The sequence below is a fragment of the Ornithorhynchus anatinus genome, chromosome 19 (genome assembly GCF_004115215.2).
Source record: "Ornithorhynchus anatinus isolate Pmale09 chromosome 19, mOrnAna1.pri.v4, whole genome shotgun sequence".
Taxonomy (NCBI): Eukaryota; Metazoa; Chordata; class Mammalia; order Monotremata; family Ornithorhynchidae; genus Ornithorhynchus; species Ornithorhynchus anatinus.
In genome coordinates, this window is record NC_041746.1 from 11,914,274 (window position 1) to 11,931,844 (window position 17,571).

General features: G+C 45.7%; 1 protein-coding gene across 1 annotated transcript; it reads right to left on the reverse strand.

Moving 5' to 3' along the window:
* Window positions 1-3,093: 3,093 nt before the first annotated feature.
* Window positions 3,094-16,223, reverse strand: ATF3 (activating transcription factor 3). Its single transcript, XM_029047615.2, has 4 exons — window positions 15,856-16,223; window positions 9,012-9,255; window positions 7,364-7,471; window positions 3,094-5,846 (listed from the first exon to the last, which is right to left on the reverse strand). The coding sequence occupies exons 2-4, from the start codon at window positions 9,249-9,251 to the stop codon at window positions 5,649-5,651; spliced, it is 546 nt and encodes a 181-aa protein (XP_028903448.1). The 5' UTR covers window positions 9,252-9,255; window positions 15,856-16,223; the 3' UTR covers window positions 3,094-5,648.
* Window positions 16,224-17,571: the final 1,348 nt, after the last annotated feature.

Genomic DNA, 17,571 nt, shown 5'->3' on the forward strand with positions numbered 1-17,571 from the left:
GAGGGGGCCAAAGGGAGGAGAAGGAGTCAGACCAGGGCCCAAGGAGATAGAAGGTCTGATCTCAGGGTCTGGTCTGCACTTCAGGGTTTGCCTGAGGCTTCAGGGCAAACCACTGAGAAAAGGTCTTATAAGTGTTTTGAGTTCAAGGAAAGAATGTAGCAGATGTGATCTAATCCCACACAGCTCTAGTCACTTCATACATCTGATTTCTTTGTTCTCCCCATTCCCTAGAGAGACTGAGTGCTTAGAACAAATGCACTGCATCCAGTGGGCACTCAAGACCTACTGCTACTTCTATTACTACTGCTACCACCATCAAAAGCAAAAAAGTTCACCATCCAGGAGCATTCTCAGAAACAATAAATGGGACAATCTAGTAGAATCAAAACAAGTTGAAATGAGAAGAACCCACAGTGTTCTCCATTATGTGGAGACATAGGCAGCAGTTAAAGTAGCATGTCAGGATCCTTGCCCAACGGACAGAAGCAGGGAGGTCTGTGGTGCCACTGCCAGCCCCAGGTAGCCAGTGTCGCCCTCTGACCCATGACCCCTCAAAACAGCCCAACAGGCTCTTTTCCTTGTTTTAAATCAGAACTCATGACCTTAGGCATGAAGGTGCATTCCCAACTGACTTCCAGTCAATCAGTCTTTGCTATTTATTGAACTTTAAAGAGCCCTGTAGGAAGCGCTCTCTTTGTCTCCTGCCCTGAGGCATCGCAGCTCTCACTCTCTACTCTTACCTGGCTAACTCTCACAGCCTCCTGCACCCGCTGTGAACAGTCCTGCACCTTCCTAATGTCCCCCAGGAGCTGCTCCAAGCCACACGTTCAGCTCTCCTTTGGAATTTTGGGGGCCCTGGGCAATCAGTTCCATTGAAAGGAGCAGCACACTCCCCCCCCCACACACACACAACCTCACCCCTTCCCAGCACCCAGGGACAACCTTGGGAAGGAAACTTTGAGGCTTGTGAGCAGCAGAGAACAGAGGACTAGGGCTGTGTCCATAATGGCCTAGTCAGGTGGAAAGTTGAGCAATTATCCAGTGAATTCAGCCTGGGCAGTCGGCCAATCTGAATGCCATTACACCCAAATTGCCTTTTTCCTCAATAGCAGGACTTTTTTTATTTCCCAATTATCCAGATAATAGCCTCCACTCTCCTCTGTGTCAGGCCCATGTGTAGAGGCAACTTATCACCCCACCCTCATTCCCACAGCACTTATGTATATTATCTGTAAAATGGATACTCAGAGGCTCAGAAGGACCTGGGTTCTAATCCCAGCTCTGCCACTTGTCTACCAGGTGACCTTGAGCAAGTCACTTAACTTCTCTGTACCTCAGTTACCCCATCTGTAAAATGGGGATTAAGACTGTAAACTCCCTGTGGGACAGGGACTGTGTCCAATCTGATTAGCTTTTTTCTACCCAGTGCTTAGTATGGTGCCTGGCATACAGTAAGCACTTAATAAATGCCACTATTATTATTATTCTTATATCATACGTAATAATATCTGTCCCCTGCTCTAGACTACAAGCTCCTTCTGGGCAGGGAATGTGTCTACCAACTCTTTAATAATGATAATAATAATAATGTTGGCATTTGTTAAGCACTTACTATGTGCAGAGCACTGTTCTAAGCACTGGGGTAGATACAGGGTAATCAGGTTGTCCCACGTGAGGCTCACAGTCTTCATCCCCGTTTTACCGATGAGGTAACTGAGGCACTGAGAAGTGAAGTGACTTGCCCACAGTTACACAGCTGCCAAGTGGCAGAGCCGGGATTCAAACCCATGACCTCTGACTCCCAAGCCCGGATTCTTTCCACTGAGCCACGCTGCTTCTCTGGTACTCAGTACAGTGCTCTGCACACAGTAAGCCCTCAGTAAATGCCAGCAGTGATTGATTGACTGAGTAGCCTGCCAGTGGAGGTTCAGCCACAGGCTTCCATTCACCACCACCAAAGTTCAACCTGCTACCCATTTTCAACGTTTTTCCTGAATCCTATTGTAGTTGCAATTACAGCCCTTCATATAGATGAGCTTCCTCACAGCAGTTTTGGTTTTAACTTCCCAGAGTTTACTCCAATTCTTATGAAGTGTTTAGTGTACAAATGAAACTTACATTGACAGATTTGCCCTGGTTATTCCAGCAGGATACCAGGGTCAGTGTTAGGGTGGGCCAGTCTGATAACCATTGCTGGGCTGAGTGACCCTGAAGTCGCTTTCCATCCACTGCTCTGCCCTGACTCTGAGGCTAAGAGCCACGGCTCCTGTTTCCTGGCTCTAAGGGCTCCTCAGCTTGCTGAAGCTCAATAATAATAATTACGATATTAAGTTCTTATTATGTGACAAGCACTCTACTAAGCCCTGAGGTAGATTCAAGATAATTAGGTCAGACACAGTCCCTGTCCCACATGGAGCTCACAGTCTAAAAGGGAGAAAGAACAGATATCTTATTCCCATTTTACAGATGAGGAGACAAAGGCCCAGAAGAGTTATCATAACTCTTATGACTTTATGACAGGTCAAGGTCATAAAGCAGGGAAGTGGAAAAAACGGGATTAGAACCCAGGCCTTCTGATTCCCAGTCCTATGCTCTATCTACTATGTCATGCAAATCAAAAAAGGTATAGGCTGGATAAACAAGGAATAAATTCAGCAAATCACACCCCCACTCAAAACCAAGAGATCCCCACAGTAGTGTAAAGGGAACACATTCAAAACAACAACAAAAGGAAGTTTTCCTTACCAGAGAGTGGTCACTATAGAGAATGTGTTACCACAGGAAGTTGGGCAAGTCAACGATATTAGCAGATTCAAGGAGGGTTCAGATAAATTAATGGCCAAGAGGTCCACCCTGGGTTATTAGATGGGGAAAGAGGTACTGATCCTGAAAGACACATCCCTAAACCAAAAAGGCACATTACACTGTTCCCCAAGCAATCTTTCCAACACAGTATTCTAGCTGGATGGGACACTGGGCTGGTCTATAGGTAATTTTAAATCCTACTTGATTTAAGCCCTTTCTATAAACAATTCTTAGGGTAAAACCATTTGTTCTAAGCATGTATGAAAATAAAATGAATGAAGCAACTTATCAGCAAACATATATTAATATTTTTTATTAAAGTATCAAAACATAATAAATGAGTATAGAAAACAAATTATTTAATGCATTTGTTAAAAGGTTCATCGATTTTCCTGAACAGACATTGACTAAACTCATGCACTGCATTTTGTCTGTCTTTTTTTTTCCCTTTTCGCCACTGTTTTTCTGGACAGTTGAAAAGTTAACTCCAGTACCATAATTTCTGAATACTAACATCCGTTCACAAACTGGGGCGGAAGAAGAAAAGAGTTATACAACTCAACAGTTTCCATAAAAACAGATTCTCTTTGACAAAGGTAGTAGTACCCATACAGACATTTGGCATCCTGTAAATAACATTTATGAGTAATGAAGCAGCAAAAGCATGACGCCTGCGTCACAGATAATACACTCAAAAACAATCAATTAATAATTTTAAAGGAGGAACACAGTTAGTATGGACGTGGTTAACGTTTAACAAAACTAGTATTTCAGTGCGAATATCCTAAATGCTATAGTAGTCTATATGGAGTGTGGGATGACATTTGAAACAAACAAGCCCAAATCAAGGAATTTAGTACTAAGGCAATGTTAAACTTATTCTTTAGAGATGATGGAAATTACATACTAATTCAACTGTATTTGTAATTTCAGTTGAGTGGACCATACCACTGATTTTCATGACACATCTTTTTTTATAAATTGATGCCCTTTCTCCACATTCAAACATTCACTATTGTAGGGTACATGAAATCCAAATTTGCGACATATAAGACATTACAATATTTGCTCTAAGATCATTTTTATTAAAAGAGGTTCTGATGCAGAATATAAAAGAAAAAAAGTAAAAGGATTTGGTTAGAAAGGTAGCAGGTATACTCTTGGTATTTGCACAATAAGAAGCTGGTGATTGAGGTATCTATTGGTTTAGCCTTCAGACTGCTGTTAATGTATTTTAACACTGCCCTACTGGTGTAAAATATTATGTACTGTGGCTCCATTCTTACTGGCTGCTTTGTTTCAATGCTTGTAAATGTGACATTGAGAAGTCTGACACCATTGATTGAGGTATGGAATTTGGACGTGAGGTCGATCGGCTTCACATGGTGGTGTCCCAGAAAGCAGAGTTGGAGTTTAGAGATATATAATATTAGACACCAAAAAAAAAAAAAAAGAAAATCCCAACAACCCCAAAACAAAAAAAGAAACCAGCACAACACTTGTGTTTGCCATTTGGTTTTGGTTTCAATATTTATTAGATTGACTGGTTAGGAAGATTAGTGATAAATAAAGCAATATTGCCTCTTACAGAAAATTGTAATGATAATATTGAATAGGATAAAACAATCTAAGGTTTTCACAGAAACGTAAGACTTTAAACAGAAAGTATCCCGAGGACTTTGGCCCAGAAGCACTCCTAGTAGTTACAAGCATCCAGGGTCATATTTTAAAAATGTAAATGACCCCCTAAAAAACCTTAACATCACCAAACCCTAAAATTTCATCGGGTATCCCAACAGTGCCTTCTCTGACTGCAGCTACCATCAGCATAAAAAAGAAAGTGACTTCTCTTAGCTGTTCTGTCCTCAGAGCTTTCACAAATTTATTGCAAAAGATCTTATACTGTTATATTGTACTCTCCCAAGCGCTTAGTACTGCATTCTGTGCAGTTAAGCGCTCAATAAATACGATTGGTTGACCGATTGACCTTAGCCCCTTCAGAGAGGCTAAACCTTTTTTCAGTGCTGTTTTCGCAACATAACCTACAATTCCATTTACAGTAGATGTCTTGTAAATTCTGCCTACATACCCCCGCCCATTATGTCTTGGGGCTCAGGAAAAAAAGATGGCTTTTCCTGCGGGGCAAAATTGAAATTCCTGGCGAAGGAGAGAGAGCACTGCTCCAACTGACTTGAAATACAAGCTCAGTTATTTGAGCATTTTGCAAGAAAATGCAACTCTCAGAATCCAGATCTGAGATGAGTCATATAAAAATCCACACAAGTGTTGTGAAAAAAAGTACAATGCTTAGTTCTGAAAATAAGGCCTTGCCAACGGTAATTCCTGTTACATATTAGCACATTCTGCTAGAAAGCACAATCCTCTCATTGCAAAACTTGGAACACTGCTTGTAGTCTGCTTCCTCTACGAGCCATAAGGAAAGCCACTGTCCAGGCACTGCTCCCTGCACCTTGTGTCCCATTGCAAGAACCGTGTTCTGCTTAAATCAAAGCACGTGCAGGTACCGAACACTTGCAGAAACCCATGCCCCCCGTAGGGGGTGTCTTTAGCTTCTAGGAACAGCACAGATGGCAAGTTCTAAAACCTAGAGTTGAGGCAGAAGTCTTGCTCCCACAGGACAAAACTGGGTCTTCTGAATGGAAAAGTCCCTGCTAAGCCAACCCGATCCTTCTTGCTTAGCAAAGTAATCTCGCCTGTCTAATGGTACTTGACTAATGGGATCCTAGAGATGCACAGTAATTCAGATCTCCCATGGCTTCAGGTATTTTTTTTTGGCGCAAAGGTAAATTAGGAGGGCTCCCCCATTGCCTCCCCATGGCCGCTTAGCTCTGCAGTGTTCCTTCTTTGATCTGTTGGATAAAGAGGTTTCTTTCGTCTTCAGGTGTCCTTCCATTTTGTGCCCGGACTATGCACGTGGGCCGATGGAGGTTCAGCATGTAAATCAAATGCTGCTTCTCATTCTTTAGCTCCTCAATCTGAGCTTTCAGCTCAGCATTCACACTTTCCAGTTTTTCTGACTCCTAGAAGACAGGCAAAAATGGGGCATTAAATAGGCAACTGACAGGATTGAGTCAAATGGACTGCGTTCCTGATGTTATCTTGGGCAGAAAGAAAGGGCTTCATCTTGGTTAGGATCTTTTACTGCTGATGTGAAAAACATACCTACGTCATTTTCAAGACTTGCTCTGGGGTGTGTCAACACAGCTTTCTGCCTATTTCCAAAGTGCAACATCTTCATTGCACTTTGGAAACTGGGTAAATTTCCAGCTGGCAATTGTGGCTGAATTTTGCCCAAGATTCTGAATCTTGCCCAATGGTAATGCTCTCACCACATTTCACAGTCCTGGGGAATTGTGCATAAAATGTATTAGGGAAATATCAAATAACGGAAATACATCTTGGAAGTGACTTTCTTTGTTCCTTTGTTCCCCTCGCAGCAAGGGACAGTAAGTACCTAGGTTACTGAGGAGTGCTGAGATTAAATAATTAATCTTCTCATGACTTCTAATAGGTGAGATTTCAACACATTTGCTTTCTAGCCACAGTCTTTAAAGTTTACTAAGCCACACGCCATGTTATTAAATCGGATACTGCCGAAAGATGTCTCATTACATGGAACCCTCGACATCCTTCACATGTGTTTGCCGGACTGTTAGAGACTAAGTTGGACTTTCTCAGTGAAAATAAATTAAAACACCGCAGCACAGCAATGGTTCTCTCAGTTGCACATGAAATCCTGACAACTACTTTCAGCTGAGGTCTCTGGCATCCAGAAAGAAACTGGACTACCATATTATGCTGAGGCTTGCCTGGCCCTCTTCAGTGGCCTTGGCAACTTTGACCATGATTTTTTAAACTATTCCAGCCAGACTTCCTACCCTAGCAGAGCTCTGTAGTATCTCAATATTCCTAGATCACACCTCCTGGATAATAACAGTAATAATAATGATGGTATTTGTTCAGCGCTTACTATGTGCCAGGCACTGTACTAAGCATTGGCATCTCCCTTTGCAGAGGAGAGATGGGATGCAGGAATGGAGCAAAATTTCAATCTGAGGATCCTGGGGAAGTGCTCTTGGATGACAGGGAAGCAGGGCGATATACACATAAGGCATTTTTTACCCTTTAGTCCCTGCCGAGAAACAGGCAAGGAGAAACACAGGTTTACTGGTTGGACAAGATTCACTTCCAGATCTTAAAGGGGAGCTACATGAATTCAGGCAGCTTCTACTGCTTGGGCAGGGGACTGCACTGACAGGACGGGCAAGAATGAAGCTGTGGTGCGAGTACAGGCTGGCTAGGGTGATTAAAATCTGGGCACCCCAGGAGATGAGGCTTGCATTCCTCGCACCTGCCTTTTGTGCTACTGGATTCATGACGTTGACAGGGCTGCCCAGCCCAAGGGTCTCCTTCCCCTGTGGTGAATTTTCCAAAAATCAGCATGGACAAATTTGCCTTTTAGGTTCAGAACTTCATTCAAGCCCCTGAGTGAGGAGTGGGAGGAACAGAAGGAGAAAGGTCAGAGACAGCCACTCACTTTCTGCAGACATTCTGTCTTCTCCTTCTTCTTGTTTCTGCACTTAGCAGCCGCAATTTTATTTCTTTCCCTCCGCCTTTTTTTCCTTTCATCTTCTTCGGGGACAAACTAGAAAAACACAGAAGATGGAAACTTGTCAGAAAGCAGTAAATACACCTGAGAAGCTATGCTCATCAAATGCCCCAAAATGCTTTTTCCTCATTTTAATAGAGCACTGATTTTTAGTCATACAAGCTGCTGACATCTCTAGCCCCGAGCGTTTTGCTGGGAGAGATGGGATCTGTAAGAAGGGAGTGAAAGGTAGTCTGCCTTTCAGGTCTCTGCCTTGGGCAAATCACTTGATCTGAATCTCTGGTGTGGGTCAGGATCTTCGTCTGTGACCTGAGAACTGATACCACCTCCCATGCCTTTTACGTGGAGGATCACAATTGTTCTTAAAGCATGAGGACATCCTTGGGGGGGGGGGGGGGGCTTGCCCCATCAAGGAAAAATATTAGCTGGGCAGCAAATTTCCCTCTTAAAGTCCCTTATAAACCCCTGGATTTGCATTTGTTGATCTAAAACTGTGTTTTTCGTGAAACAGGCCCATCTCAACTTAGAATTATATACAGAAAAAAAATTTTAAGCACCTCACCCCAAAGTGTAAAGTTTGTTAAAGTAAGAGTTGACTATTATTATGATCTTCAACAGTCCAGTGACTTGCTGTGGCATTAAATCTGAGAGCCCATTGTGATATTCTGTATGAATTCTACCCTGAATGATCCCAAGAGCTTCACCAGCTGTCCAAACTGGTTTCAAAGCCATTAGTCGCATTATGCATAATACTCTACGCCTATACCGGTGGGAAGTAGGGAGTAAGTTGGGGGGAAAGTAGGCCTATGGCACTAGAGCAGACTTCCTATTTTAACAGAATTTACACAGATTTTTTAAAGTCTCATCCTAAACTTCTGCCCTCCCCCCCATCCCCAAAATCATGTAGAAAAAGGCCTGAGATCCTGCCCTAGTCCGACGGGTTGATAGGTAAGAGATAACCTGTTTATCTCAGGACTCAGCCTGTATCAGGGACAAAGTCCAGTTGAAATGTATGGGAACTTACAGAGGGAATAGATTTCAGGAAGTTCAGGAGCCACAATCTTTAGCCCTTTCACTGCATCTAAAAAGCATCCACCATCCTGACTACCACGGAAGAGTGGCGAGCCACCTAACTTCAAACTAAAAAACTCTGGAGAAGTTTTCACCCCTTGAAAGTTTTTTGCCCATTCCTCAGAATCAGTTTACAGAGGCTCCAGCTTGATGGGTCCCTGGGTGACTAAGCTGGACTTCGTGGGGATAAAAGATCCAGGTAGAGACTGACTGCCTACGGAGAAAGCCCCAAAGCCCAGAGGAAGAGATCCAGGTAGAGACTGACTGCCTATGGAGAAAGCCTCAAAGCCCAAAGAAAGGGCCCCAGGGCCCGCATCCTTTCCCTGGGACCAACCTAATTTATTATTTAGGAACCCCGGATGCTGCTTAGGGAGATCCAATTTACAGTCCAAATAACACCCAAACCGAAGGTGTTAAAAATGAATGAGTCCCCTGACTCATCCCATAATGGATGCTGCCAGTTAGCAAACTAAATTAAAGTAAGGGTCTCATTTAAAAATAGTACCTCTGCTTTCATGATGGACATTTCGATTGGCCTATCAGACACCGTGACGGATTCCAGCGTAGAGGACATCCTGTGACACAGGTGCTTGTTCTGGATTGCAAACCTCAGCTCTTCTTTGACTAGAGGTGTTAGGTTTGTGAAATCCTCAAATGCTAGTGAACCAGCAGGGGACAAACAGGGGACAATGGCAGTGGCACTGACTTCCGAGGCAGCGACCTGGCCTGGGTGTTGAAGCATCATTTTGCTGAAAGAAACACAAACAACCAAACTGCTAAATATGTTTTCAGGAATGCTATCAGACTCCCCATATCCCTCCCCCCAAAATGAAATAGAAAAAAACTGCATAATCCCTTCCGGCTCATTTATTCCAAAGCCAGGACTTGTGTTACAATAGGAGACACAAAGACTCTTTGATGACAATGTTGTCGGGGGAGCTAGGGGGCTTCTAAGGGAAGCCCAAGCATGTTGGAGTTGACATCCCAAGGAGTACCACCGAGAGTTTGGTTCTTAAAACAGTTCACCACATTATTTCTATTCATTTCAATGAAGCGAAAAATTTAAATGCATTTTCCGCCTCCTTAAAATTAAGACAGAATGACGGCCTGAAATCTAGGGAAATGGGACAGTGGGTAAATGGTATCTTAAAGTATCTCCCTAGAATAATATTTAAAATCAAAATAAAAGCATGCACAAACGTCACCTCAACTATCTAGTTACTTTCTAAGTGGTTATCACTGAATGCCTCAAACAAGAAAAGTTGGAGTAAGCCAGAACAGATTGGGAGAGTAAAGTATTAAAACGAGACAGTAAACGACAGTAAACAAAGACACGTGGGTTTCTTTTCCCCAGATCCTTGATGAGAATCCATGTTATTACCCTATTATATGATTATGTGAAGAAAGATGTCTACACTGTCTTATGGGAGGGCCAGGTACAACCCCCAGGATGAGAAATGAGTGGCAAGGGATGTAGCAGGATGAAGAGAGAGGTGGGCAGTAAACATTCAGGGAAATCCAAGGAGAAGAATGGGGAGCGATATAAATGGTTCTACTCGTTCATATGTATTATTTTCCAGTAAATCCCACCCATTGTCTCAGCACACCCTCAAAACCGCAAATCAAACATTTTGCCAAGGGTTGACTTGGCAGTACTCATTTCCTTCTTCCCTTCCCCACAATTCTCCAAATGGGTTAAGGTGACCCTTGATGCCAATTTCATGGGGTGATGGAGGCCACTGCCTCTGTGGACTTCTTGCTGGGGAGTGGAGGAGGTGAAGTCACAGCTTTTGGGGCTGGACTCTCAACTTCACTCAACCCAGGTTTTCAGCAAGACCTGAGAGCTCCAAAGCAGGACTGAAAAGACTTAAAGTCAGATCTTTTTATCCACTACACATTTCCAAGCCAGTTTGTCACTCCCATAGCTCCCACACCTCCTCCCCAACTAAAGCCTAACCCTTTCCCTCCCTCCACACTCAGAATTAAAAGCTGGCATTGTGGGGAGTCTTGTCTCTTTAAAAAAGGCAAGCCTCTATCTGTTCAGCCAGGATTTGCAAGCTCACTTCTTTTCTTGCTCTCCAATTTTGCCCTTTAGCAGACAGATGGGGAAGACCTCTGCAAGAAACCATGAGAGTGTATTTGTGTATGATAAGCAGAAACAGGTTTAATGAATAATAATAATAATTGTGGTATTTGTTAAGTGTTTACTATATGCCAGGCGGACACTGTACTACACGCTGGAGTTCTGTACTACACAAGAACTAGCAACCTATGTCGGTATGCATACTGCAGTATTCATTTTACATAGGTATATGTTTGTTTCTTGGTGTATTTTTAATTGAAACATCCTCCTGAAGAAGTAGACTATCTTCCTGGAACTCAGAATTGTTAAAATGCTGAGAGGCAGGTCGGGGACACCAGCTCTGGAGTTGTTTGAAAATTCTGTTCCAAGAGCTTCTGCCCATGAGTCAGATCTGAACTACTTATATCCTTTAATCCCATAATCTTGGAAAGATAGGGGGACACACCTCTCTGGCAGATAATAAACTTCTCCAATAATTTGGCTTTCCAAAGTCATAGTCTTAACATTTTCCAGTGCATTCATGGATTCCCTCCCCTTTTCAAACTTTACTGAAAATGAAAAGGCTCCTGGATGGAATCCTCAGCCATATGCATGAGCCTTTGAGGTTAGTTCTGTTGAGAGTAACAGCTTAATACAGCAAGGGTAGTTCTGTTTCATTCTGCTGTAATTGAGAATAGCTCCTGTTCTCCTCCCCATTAACTTATTAATTATGTAAACAATCTCTCAGTCGTGGTGAGTCCTCAATCCCTACATATTTATGTGCATATCCATAATTTATTTATTTATATTAAAATCTGTCTCCCCCTCTAGACTGTAAACTCGTCATGGGCAGGTAATGTTATACTGTTGTGCTGAACTCTTCCAAGCGCTTAGTTCAGTTCCCTGCACCCAGTAAGTCCTCAATAAATGACTGATTGTCATTTAGACTGTGAGCCCGTTGTTGGGCTGGGTTTGTCTCTGTTGCCGAATTGTACATTCCAAGCGCTTAGTACAGTGCTCTGCACATAGTAAGCACTCAATAAATATGAGTGAATGATGGCCTGTCCAGTCAGAGTTTGGGAGAAAGATTGTTTTTAGTCTTATAATCAGCATTCCTGCCAAAAGAAGCTGAAGAATTTAAGTGACTTGGGATATTTCAGTGAAAACCATTTGCGAGCAAGGATTTGGGAAAGAATGCTTTCCAGTGTTTTAAGATCTCTTCATAAAATGAATCAGTTCTATCTCTAAACTCTTTGGTCTTCTATTCTCCTGGCCAGAGGTTTCAGGGAATTAAAAACCTAGTTATCATCTAGTTATCCTCTATCATTAGTTCTAGTTATCTTCACTGCTACCCACACTTACATGTACAATGTACACTTACATTGTAAGTTCCTTGTGGGCAGGGCTCGTTCTTCTCTACCTACTCTTCTGTATTTTGTCAAGAGCTTAGGACTCTGCACATAGTAAGCACTAAATACCAATGATTGATTAATGTACATTTCTCTCTTTCAAAACATAATTTGGCCTGGAATTTGGCTGTATTATATATTTAACAGGACAACAAGATGTATGGAGGAATCATAAAAAGATTGCCTTTCTTGCCACCTAACAGGAAGGGTCGTGCCATCTACCAACCCTAGTTCCTCCCTCTACATCTCTACCTGTTTCTCTAATCCATTCGGGACCTCTCACAGTGAATCTGTCCAAACCTCCCTTGAACCTACTATTATAGTCAACCAGCAGTGCTCCTCTGTGCTAACGAATCCCGTAAATTTATCACACTCTGTGAAAAAATGTTAGTTTTTTGTTTGAACCCATCACCTTTTAGCACCAATGGATACCCCTATTCAGCTGCTGAGGGGTTGTGGTGAGCGATGATTTCAGGTTTGTCCTACCCACACCCTTCATGACTCCAATCGTGCCCTCTGTCAGTCTTTGACTGTCCGGACTAAATAGTCCTAATCTCTTCAGTCTGTCCTTAATCAGAAGCTTTTCCATTCCCCATATTATCACTCTGATTGCTCTTCTTTGAAACTTCTCCAGTTTTGCTCCTGTTATCTGAAATAGCTAGTTTTCTTTGTGACCAGTCCAAAATGTTGTCACATTTGCAATTTCCTCATTTAGTAGAAAGTGAAACTTCTCTAGTGTGTTCCTTAACATGCTAAGTTGCAGGAAATCCAACTCCTAAATTTTCTTCCTAGTGGTTATTTCTACGCTGACTTGACACTTTTAATTTTCTTCTCACGTGGACGTAACTTCGCCTTATGACTTTATTATGCCAATACCGATTTTATTTCCCCCTTTCTTAACTATAGCTGGATGATTTCAGTTTTCTTTCTCAAGTCAGATTCATTTCTCCATGATGCTGATGCAATTAAAATACCATCAGTCAGTGTTTAACCGTAACTGTGATGAAGCCCTGTTTGGTTCTTTCTGGTGTGTGACTGACATTTAGATTGACACCGAAGCAATCTTGTCTCCAACACTTGTCAACAGGTGCTAGTTGGAAGACACTCAGGAAGTCAATTCACCTCGGATTTTAGCGACCTTATTCTGCCTCCCCGGCCCCACCCTCTTATCTCCCAACTCTGGCGGGCAGCATTTGAAACAACTGTCCCCACTCTTGGTCCAGTCATGTGACCTTGGGCAAGTCACTTCACTTCTCTCTGACTCAGTTATCTCACCTGTAAAATGGGGATTAAGACCGTGAGCCCCAAATGGGACAGGGCCTGTGTGTGTCCAACCTGATTACCTTGTATCTACTCCAGCGCTTAGAACAGTGCTTGACTGTTAAGCGCTTAACAAATACCATCATTATTATTATTAAAGAAGGATGAACGGAAGGGAGAGATGAAATTTAACCGACAAGCGATGGTCGTCGTCTTCTTTCTCAAGTGCTTACTAAGGCAGCTCTCTAGAGCTGTCAGCATTAGAAAACCTCAAAAAAGAAAATGGGAGAGTTGTGGGATTAATTCTGATCATTCAGCTTCTCCAAACTCCCTCTTGTTCCCATCGAAAAGGGAATTACATGGAGAATGCCTCAACGCTCCACTTCTTCTGGAACTTGGGATGGAGTATGGCCTAGTGTCAAGAACAGGGGACTGGGAGTCAAGAAACCTGGGCTCTAGTCCTGACTCTGCCACTGGCCTGCTGTGTGATCTTAGGCAAATCACTCAACATCTTAACACCTGTTTCATCATAATAATATTAAAACTATGGTTCTTGTTAAGTGCTTATTATGTGCCAAGCCCTGGTCTAAGCACTGGGGTAGATACAAATTAATCAGATTGGATACAGTCCCTGTCCCACATGGGACTCACAATCTTAAGTAGAAGGGAGTAGGATTTAATCCCCATTTAACAGATGAGGAAATGGAGGCACAAAGAAGTTGTGACTTCCCCAAATTCACTCAGGAGACAAGTGGCAGAGACAGGATTAGAACCCAGGTCCTCTGACTCCCAAGCCCATGCTCTATCCATGCTGCTTCTCTATCCTCAACTGTAAAATGAGGATAAGATATACACTCTCCCTTCCTTCTTAGACTGTAAACTCCACATGGGAGAAGGACTGTGTCTGACCTAATATTTGGTATCTACCCCAGAGTTTGGCAAACAGTAAGTTCTTCATAAATGCCATCATCCTTATTTATATTATCATCTCAATTACCAGTCTCTCTCAGACCAGGCTTGAGTTTGGGTACCGGGGGGATAGAGAGACAACTAAATTGTTATTTCTGGATTTTATAAACATTATTGCAAGTTTATTAGCACTGCTGTTTCCTTAAGCAGAAATATTCCAAGAACATCTGTGGAAAAGAAAAATAATTGTGCGGTGCTGGTAGGGCAGCTAAGTAAAACCAAATAGCACCTCGTTGATCGGGATAGCCTGAAAACTCTAGCTGAACATTTTTCATTCAGTGAGAGTTCATTCTATCCTGGCTTCAGTTCAGAAAGCAGTGTGGTCCGGTGGAAAGAGCCCAGAATTGGGAGTCCAGAGACCTGGATTCTATATCCTGGCTCTGCCACTTGCCTGCTGTTTGATCTCGGGTGACTCATTTAACTCCTCTGTGCCTGTTTCCCGATCTGTATAATGGGGACTAAATGACTGTCCCCCCTACCACCTGACGGTGGGCCCCATGTGACTGTGGGTCTGTGTGCGATCTGATTATCTTGTTATCTGCTCTGATGACCTCCGGAGTTTAGCACAGTGTTTGGCTTAGAGTAAATGCTTAACAAACGCCACGACTGTGATTAAAATGGGTCTTCTGGATAGCCGGGATAGTCCTCTCTCTAGAGAAGCAGCGTGGCTCAGTGGAAAGAGCCCGGGCTCGGGAGTCAGAGGTCATGGGTTGGAATCCTGGTTCTGCCACTTGTCAGCTGTGCGACTGTGGGCAAGTCACTTCACTTCTCTGTGCCTCTGTGACCTCATCTGTAAAATGGGGATGAAGACTCTGAGCCCCACGAGGGACAACCTGCTTACCCTGTATCTACCCCAGCGTTTAGTGCTCTGCACATAGTAAGCGCTCAACAAACCCCAACGTTATTATTATAACAGATGATTATTATGAAGTCGGTGAATCCCATTATAGTAACGTGGGAGAACCAAACGGAAAATAAACAAGAAGAACACCACCTGTCGTGCTCGGGGAGCGGGCAGCGGGAATTGAGCGGGCCCCGGTGCCTCTTTGCTCGCGGTTAAAACTTCCTGCAGCCCCTCCCGCTGCAACCTTGTCAGCAGAGAGGTTAGCAGAGAGGCAGCTGGCACCTAGGCAGCGCTGAGCAGATGCCCTCGTCAAGGCTGCTCTTTCCCGGCCCTCGGCGGCGCCCAAAGTTTCCAAGTTGCCAGTGGGGCGCCGAGGGCGCAGGGCGCCACCTGGTGGTCACCCCGCGCGCCGCGGTCCCTCCCCGGCCTTGGCCCACCCGGACCCTCGCCCGGCCCTTTGCCCACCCTTTGCCCACCCCATCCTGCCCGGCCCTGCTCGCCCCCGGGGCTCCAGAAGGAGCCGGAGGGATGGAGGCGGAAGGGGAGGAAGGATGGAGCCGGGAGGGGCGGGCGTTCCGGGAAGCCCCCCTTTGCCCCCCGGCCTGCGCCCCCGGAGATGGGGAGGGAAGGAAGGAGGCCGAGCCCGGGCCGCCCAAGCCCTTCCTCTGCCCCCTCCGAAGACCGCCTTCTCCCCCGGCCCCACCCCCAGCCCCCAAAAGTTGCGGCTTCTTTGGCAAAGTAAGTTCTCCGGACGGCCGAGGAGCTGGGGGCGGCTCTGGGGGGCTGGGGGGACCCCCGGACCTACCTCTCCTCTCCTGCCTTCGCCGCTTCCAGCCAGTGCTCGGGAGGCAGCGGGCTGCCTGTCCGTCCCTCGTCCGTCCGGGCCGGGGGCTGCCTGCTCTGCTCCTGCTCTGCTCCTGCTCCTGCTCCTGCTCCTGCTCCTGCTCCTGCTCCTGCTCCTGCTCCTGCTCCTGCTCCTGCTGCTACCGGGATCGGGAGCGGAGCCGCTGCTGCTCCCGCTGCTGGTCCTCTCTCCACCTCGCTGCCTGGGACTCTGGCTCTCAGCGCGGTTGCATCACCTCCCTTTATATAGCCCGGTGGGGAGCGCCGGTATTTACTCCCCGTTGCCAGTCCCGGGCTGACGTAATGCTATTAATAGCTTCCCACAGAGGGAAGGAGGGAGAAGGACAGAGACCCAGAGACCCAGAGACACAGAGAGACCGAGGGAGGGGCAGAGGAGGAGGAGGGGGAGGAGCCAGGGGCAGAGCGGGGGGGGCTGGTGATGCAAGGGCCCTCGGGGGGAGGAGCTGCCAAGGAGATGCACACACGCATACACACACCCACGCATACACACACATATCCACACCCACACCCTCGCTCCTTAACAGGACAGCAGCCGGCTGGGCTCGCCGCCAGATGTGTTCGCTCCTGCAGCTGCGTGTCCCGGGCATGAGCCAATGGTGCCCAAGCCAGATGCATGACTCCAAGACCCTGGCATCCTCAGACCCTGGCATCCTCCCTCCTGCCGCTACCGCCGGGGAGGAAGGAGGGGCCAGAGGGACACAGAGGACCGGCGAGTGCTGCCGGACACCGGGGCGGGGGGGGAGAGGTCGGGAAAAGGCAGAAAGGGGGGGGGCGACCTTTATTTAAAGTGCTTTGTCATTTCCTGGGGATCTCCCCCCGCCCCTTGTCCCCAGGGCACCCCCTTCCAACCGGGCTCCCCTCTGAGGCTGGGGGCGGGGGGGGTGCAGGAATAATAATAATAATGTTGGTATTTGTTAAGCGCTTCCTATGTGCAGAGCACTGTTCTAAGCGCTGGGGTACATACAGGGTAATCAGGTTGGCCCACGTGAGGCTCACAGTTAATCCCCATTTTACAGATGAGGTCACTGAGGCCCAGAGAAGTGAAGTGACTTGCCCACAGTCACACAGCTGACAAGTGGTGGAGGCGGGATTCGAACCCATGACCTCTGCCTCCTCAGCCTGGGGTCTTTCCACTGAGACATGCTGCTTCTCAAGATGGCCACTCACCCCTCCCCGCGGGGCTAAGAAACTGTTACACTCCGAAAGAAGTAGAAACAAGTGTCTAGGCTCCTGGCGGGGGCCCGGAGAAACCCGGCCAGATCCCGCTCGGGCCCTGATAAGTTGTCAACCAAAGTCCCAACCGTCCCGCACCGTCCTGACCCCGTGACCCCCAGACACGCAGGGGTGAAGGGAAATTCCCGCAGACGAGTCCGAGGGAAAAATGGAAAGGAAGATTTTCTCGGGCCCGGAAACCTCATCATCATCATCATCATTATCATGGTATTTGTTAAGCGCTTACTATGTGCCAGGCGCCGTACTAAATCCTAGGATGGATACAAGCAAATCGGGTCGGACACAGTTCCTGTCCCACTTAGTAGGGCTCACTGTTTCAATCCCCATTTTACAGATGAAGTCACGGAGACACAGAAGTGAAGCGATTTGCCCAAAGTCACACAGCAGACAAGTGGCAGAGCCGGGATCAGGACCCCATGACCTT